The sequence below is a fragment of the Rhamphochromis sp. 'chilingali' genome (genome assembly GCF_963969265.1).
Source record: "Rhamphochromis sp. 'chilingali' genome assembly, chromosome: 14".
NCBI lineage: Eukaryota > Metazoa > Chordata > Actinopteri > Cichliformes > Cichlidae > Rhamphochromis > Rhamphochromis sp. 'chilingali'.
The window spans coordinates 2,112,637-2,118,505 of record NC_137941.1 but is presented as its reverse complement, the minus strand read 5'-3'; the positions used below and the strand labels follow the sequence as shown (position 1 = coordinate 2,118,505).

General features: G+C 44.8%; 1 protein-coding gene across 1 annotated transcript; it reads right to left on the bottom strand.

Moving 5' to 3' along the window:
• LOC308410188 (cyclin-dependent kinase 5 activator 1-like) lies at positions 1–2,941 on the bottom strand. The gene has a single exon (XM_080903361.1). It carries the CDS (start codon positions 2,685–2,687, stop codon positions 1,800–1,802), a length of 888 nt encoding a protein of 295 aa, XP_080759487.1. The 5' UTR covers positions 2,688–2,941; the 3' UTR covers positions 1–1,799.
• Positions 2,942–5,869: the final 2,928 nt, after the last annotated feature.

Here is a 5,869-nt window from a genome sequence, read left to right as displayed (position 1 = left end):
TGGATTTATTTCAACATGGTCACCATAAACAATTACTATACTGACCTTTTATTAACATGTAAGAGAGAGTGAATGCAGCTGTGGTACATCTCCACAGACAACACACACACACACACGTAAATAACACTTTCCTCGATGACATTTAGGAAAAATTAGCTGTACAAAAGATTTTTTTCCACAGAAGATCATCCTAGAGCAAGAGCTGGTCACAGTAACTGCAGACATAATGGCAAACACTCCAGCGCCTGAGAGGAAACACTGGTACATCACCATTATCATTAGCACTGTGCAAAAACATCAAAGGTTTGTTCACAGCTGTGCAAAATAGCAGCATTTTAATTCACTTTCCAAGCAATGGATTCACAACACCACATCACAATGATCACCCAGAAGGACCATGTCAGGACTGAGCTGTAGGTTTGGTTTCAGAGTCAGATCACGTTTAACTTATAGAAACTGCAATGACACGTGTGCAAAGTATACTCTCCTGTCACTCCGTAATGAGATCTTTACATTAAATATTTGTACTTTGAAGAATCCTGAATCGACTGCACTGAAAGTGAACTGAAGCCAGCAAATGGAGGCGAACAGCACAGTTACAGCACAGGACGAAATATCTTTTGATCATTAAGCTCTATTTGTTTTTGCTCAAACTACATTGTACATACCGACCTTCAAAACAGGTAGAGGGGGAAAAAAAGAGCAAAAACATGGGTTATGTACATGTAAACCACAGAGTTTCAGGCCATTCATTAGTTGGCACATATGAAATTCAACAAAAAAAATCTCCTGAAAAAACCAAAGAAAACCTGTACAATCGATTCAGTCTTCAGTTGACCTCTGCAATGTGTTGCAAAGCAGTTCATCGCAGTGGCCAACACAGTTTGGAAAGCAATGCACAAAAGAGGCCTTGCATGCCCACTCAGGGGCTCTTTTAGTGCAACATATCACATTCATGTGGGGCACCTCTGCCCCTTGTCCTCATGTTCCACTTGAAGCAAAAGCCTTTGTACAGTTACATTACTACAGAATCACACTGCTAATGCAAACTGAGACTGCTGTTCATTTCATGAGGAACTGAAAACGGCTGCATGCCAACCAGATGTTAAAAAGTCACACATGAAGTATGGTGGTGGTGTTTGTTTTCTGCAGGTGGACCTTTTGTGTACCTCGAGCCAGTGTGTACAGATTGAAACGATGTTCCCCACAGACTCGTATCTACAGTTATTCTAAGCAATGTGTTTTTAACCCACTGGTATGCATGTTCAGCAGCTTACTTATCAGCTGACTGAGATGTTTAAAAAGCACAGTATATACTGGCTGTGCTTACAAGGCTTAGGCTTATGTGCTGAAAGTGTACTGGGCTGATTTTGGTCCTCTAAGCCAAGCTTGGCTCTGTTGTGGAAAAGTGACTGAAGAGCAGGGATGGAAATGGCTGCACAGGTCAGCACCCCGGACAGCTCCACCTCTTAACTCGGCTCAGACATCTATTCCGGTCCTGCCTGGAACCACATCCATTCACTAACTCACAATATAGGCTAATCTTGAATGAAATGGAGATTCAAGTGCCAACCCCTGCGTCACCCAAGAGACAAGACAAAAGGGACAATATTACTACTGGCATGCATTTATGAGATTTCTTAAACTGTAGCCTAAACACCACACTGAAGTTGTGTAACATCATGAGAGACTATTTCAGCCCAGCCAGGAGAATCCTTCCAGGCTGGCCTTTCCGTCCAAAACCACAGCTGTGTGATTTCTTTACATTCATCTTAGACCAGTGTCTGTTCGCTTCCATGTCAGCGGTCCAGGTTCGACTCGCTGCTGTCGCGCTGGTTTTTGAGGTCCTGGAAAACCTCGGTGAAAAAGTGTGGGTCTGCATTCAGCTGAAGCATTTTGGCACTCATCCTGTTGATGATCCGGAGCGATGTCTCCCAGAAAACGTCCTTGTTCGTCTCGTTCATGAACGGCTTGAGCGGATAGGAGATCTCGTTGCCCATGTACGAGTAGGCGAGGTAGAGGCAAGTCTGAAAGGTGCCCTGCAGCTCGGCTGGGCTGTCGGTGCTGTCCGATATCGTGTCTTCGCACAGCAGGTACACGAACACCACGTTGGCCGGCGTGATGAAGCCTTGGTCCTGCCAGCCCTGGAGCAAAAGAGTCCGGTCAATGTTTCGGAACCAGAGATTCACCTCTCCGCTGCTTAACTGTTTCAGTTTGTAACACCTGCGGCACAAGAAGTCCCCCAAACAGCGAAGCAGCTCGCCGGTTGAAGCCTGGATGACTATCCGCCTGGGTGACACCAGAGACACGCTGCTGGGCTGCTTCTGGACCGAGGACAGCCTCCCGTTCTGCACGACAGACTCGCTGTTCTGCGTGGGGACCGTGGGCACCGGGACGGGGATGGGCGCTTTCGGTTTCTTCTCTACGGTCTGGTGCGTTTTCCTCACGTTTTCGCTGTTGAGCTGAGCCACCTGGCTGGACGGCAGCTCTCGAGTGGGCAGCGGGTTCGGGGTCACTTTCTTTGCGCTCTTCTTGGCCGAACTAGCCACCAGCTTCTTCCAGGACAGAGACACGAACATTGAGTGGCGTTTGAGGCTCTTGTCGTTTTTCCCTCCGTCTCCTGCGACCTCGGCATCCATGATCGACGCCTTCTTGGTCGCGGGAGATATAGAGAGAACGGTTCCCATGTCTGCGCGGTGGAGAGATGCGGAGGTTTGGATGCTGCTGCGGCTTGAACGCAGAACGTCGAGCAGAGTGAGAGGCGGCGAACAGCAGTCACGACAGCGACTGAAACTCCATTTACACGCTTACGTGTAACGTCTGGTCGCTCCCCGGAGGAGATGAAGGAGGACTGCGCGTTTTTGTTCTTCTTCTGCTGTTGTGTGAAATTATGTCCCAGCAGATGCTCTCTCAGTGCCGCGCGCGGAGACGCTGCGGCACGATCCCGTCTGTGAGAGGAGCGAAGATTTGTGGCTATGCGTAAATCTCAGGCTTAAACGAACCAGCAGGTTCAGCCTCTGACTGACCGTCGGGACAGCCAATCAGAAAGTCAACCAATGGTCCAATCACCAGGGCTGTTGTTTTTAGGTCTCGGTTGCCATTGATAGCAGCGACACTGACTGATTTGGTTCGTGCTGTTCTCCACCAGTCTGGTTACTTTGGGAAAGCGAGGTTATTTATAAATCAGGTCGTCTGCATCTGACCTGAGCCTCCCCAAAACACAACACAATTTTACACTGACTACTAATGAGTCAGTGTAAATTACTAATGAGTGACCCCCCACACATCTGTGGGGGGTCACTCCCACTAGGTTTATATCTGGGACTCTCCACCATTTGACCTTAGAACTGAAGAAGCTTCTCGGATGAGAGGTGAAACGTCTTCAAGCAACTTAAAGAAGTCCAGACGCTTTTCTTTGCAAGCTCCTTTGATTCTGTACAAAAGTTTCTACCAGCTACAACCAGCCTAAACTTTTTTGTCTTTCCAGACACCTGGACAAAGTTTTCAGAACAAAACACCACCTGCATTTGTTTTACTTGGACAGGTAGGAAAAAAAACCTCCCACTAATCAAAGCAATAATGAGTTTTCAGCTGAGCTCCAAATATCTTCTGCCTTACAAAGCAGTTACAATTGTTGCTATTTTAATAAAGCAGGAATTGCTACTGACCTCATGTAGTAGCAATTCATGGGAAACACCCACTGTAGGTGTGTGTAACATGTCCCTGGATCCAAAGAGACTTATCCAATTACAGTCAGTAGAACTGGCCCAGCTTCACCAGGTTACATCACTACAGTCTGATCTTTCCATTCATCTTAAACTGTAAACACACGTAAATAGAAGTGAATGTCCAATGTAGTGGAATATTCAAAGCCTTTGTCATACAGTTAAACTATGAAGAGCTAAACATGACATGTGACCTGTAACCTGATGTTCTGAGGTCATTCATCCTAAGTTTTTTTTTTATTTTTTATTTTTATATCAACATTTCTTTTATTTTGAGAAGTTCGGTGATCTGCTGCTCTACTGTGCTTTCATGGCATATCAAACCTTTAAACAGATGGCCTGCAGCAGAAGGACACACTGGGTGTCATTCCTGTCAGCTAACAACAGGAAATAATTCACACAAGCTCACCAAAACTGGACAACAGAAGATTGGGAAACGTTGCCTGGTCCGAGTCTCAGTTTCTGCTGGGACATTCAGATGGTAGAGCCAGGGTTTGGTGTTAACAACATGAAAGCATGGATCCTTCTATTGTATCAACACTTCAGGCTGCAGGTGGCGTAATAGTGTGAGGGCATGTTTTGGTTCCCTTTGTACCAACTGGATATAACACAAATGCCACAGCCTACATTGGTATTGTTGCTAACCACGTCCATCCCCTCATGACCACACTTCACCCGTCTTCTGTGTAAAGTTCAAAACTCAAACTGTCTCACACTGGCTCCTTAAACATAATGATGAAGATTTCAGTCCAGCACAGCACCTTTGAAATGCTGTGAAATGATTTGCATCATGGACGTGCAGCTGAGAAACCTGCAGAAACTCTGTGATGCTGTCATGTCAATGTGGACAAAAAAAGATGTACCTAATAAAGTGACCAATCTCTCTCTCCACAAATAAACTGACTCCAGATACACACAGGATTTGGAAAATGTGAAAGAAGATCTTGCACCAGTTACTCGACACTTCCAATGATTAAAATCAGTGAAATGATCTGGCCTGCATTCATGTCAGGGGGTGGCAGTGGCTCAGGAGGTAGCACAGCTCATCTACTTATTAGCGGGTCAGTGGTTCAATTCCCCTCCTACTCCAGTCTGCATGTTGATGTGATGAAGTAGTGGAGCCACAGTTTGTAATAAAAAGGAATTTGAGTGCTCAGAGCATAAATACCACTTACTATCATGGTATCAACATAAGTTTAAAGTATGCTACAGAGGTCTCCTTTGCAAAAAATATGAAATATGCTGTCTTTCACTTGTTTGTAAGTGTAGAATGCAGAAGTTGGAGGCGATGTTTATCCTTAATTTGAACGTACCAATTTCTCTGTACTTACTATGTCATCATCATAGTTAGAAAAACAGCAGCTTTAAGTATAATTGAATTAACATCACTGTTGTTACAAGTCCCCCCCCCCCCCCCACACACACACAAACTTGTTGTTATTATGTGCTACATGTGACAAAGGCTAACGTACAACAATGTCCTGACCTAATTTCCCAGCATTAAGTGGAGTTCCAGTCTGTCAATGCAGCCGCTCTCCCAGCTTCAGAACACCAGATTTACTGTATCAGTATAACAACAATCAAACAATAAAGCTTTTCTGTTACACCGAAGCAGCAGTGACAAGAAAAGAGACTGAATTAGGAAAATAACCAAACCAAACTTAACAAATTAAGATCAAAGACAGTGACGTCCCAAAACTGCAGAGTGCAACCCGTCGTACCCGTCGCTTTTGATCATCCCAACGTTTGATCCAAAACATCATAAATCAGGTGGTGATCAAAAGAAACTCTTTCATCACAAATCAAACAAATTGAGACAGGATGTGCCAGAGGAATAATCTCAACATATTAGACATGAAGCAACAACTCACAAAGGTGGAAAAAAACATGAATCACAGGACTGGAGACGGAGCGCTGAGAGGAAACGGCTGGATGATGGGAGGGAAGTGTCTTTTAAAAGATTTATCAATATCTTTACCTGTATTCCCTGTGATATAATTTAGATTTGGAAATGAAGAAAATTTCATATGCGATATCTGTTTTTTTATTCTACTGACCACTTTATTAGGTAGACCTCGCTGGTGCCAAGCTGTATCCCATTCTGCCTTCGTGGCACAGATTCAATAATGTGCCCGAAAAATGCC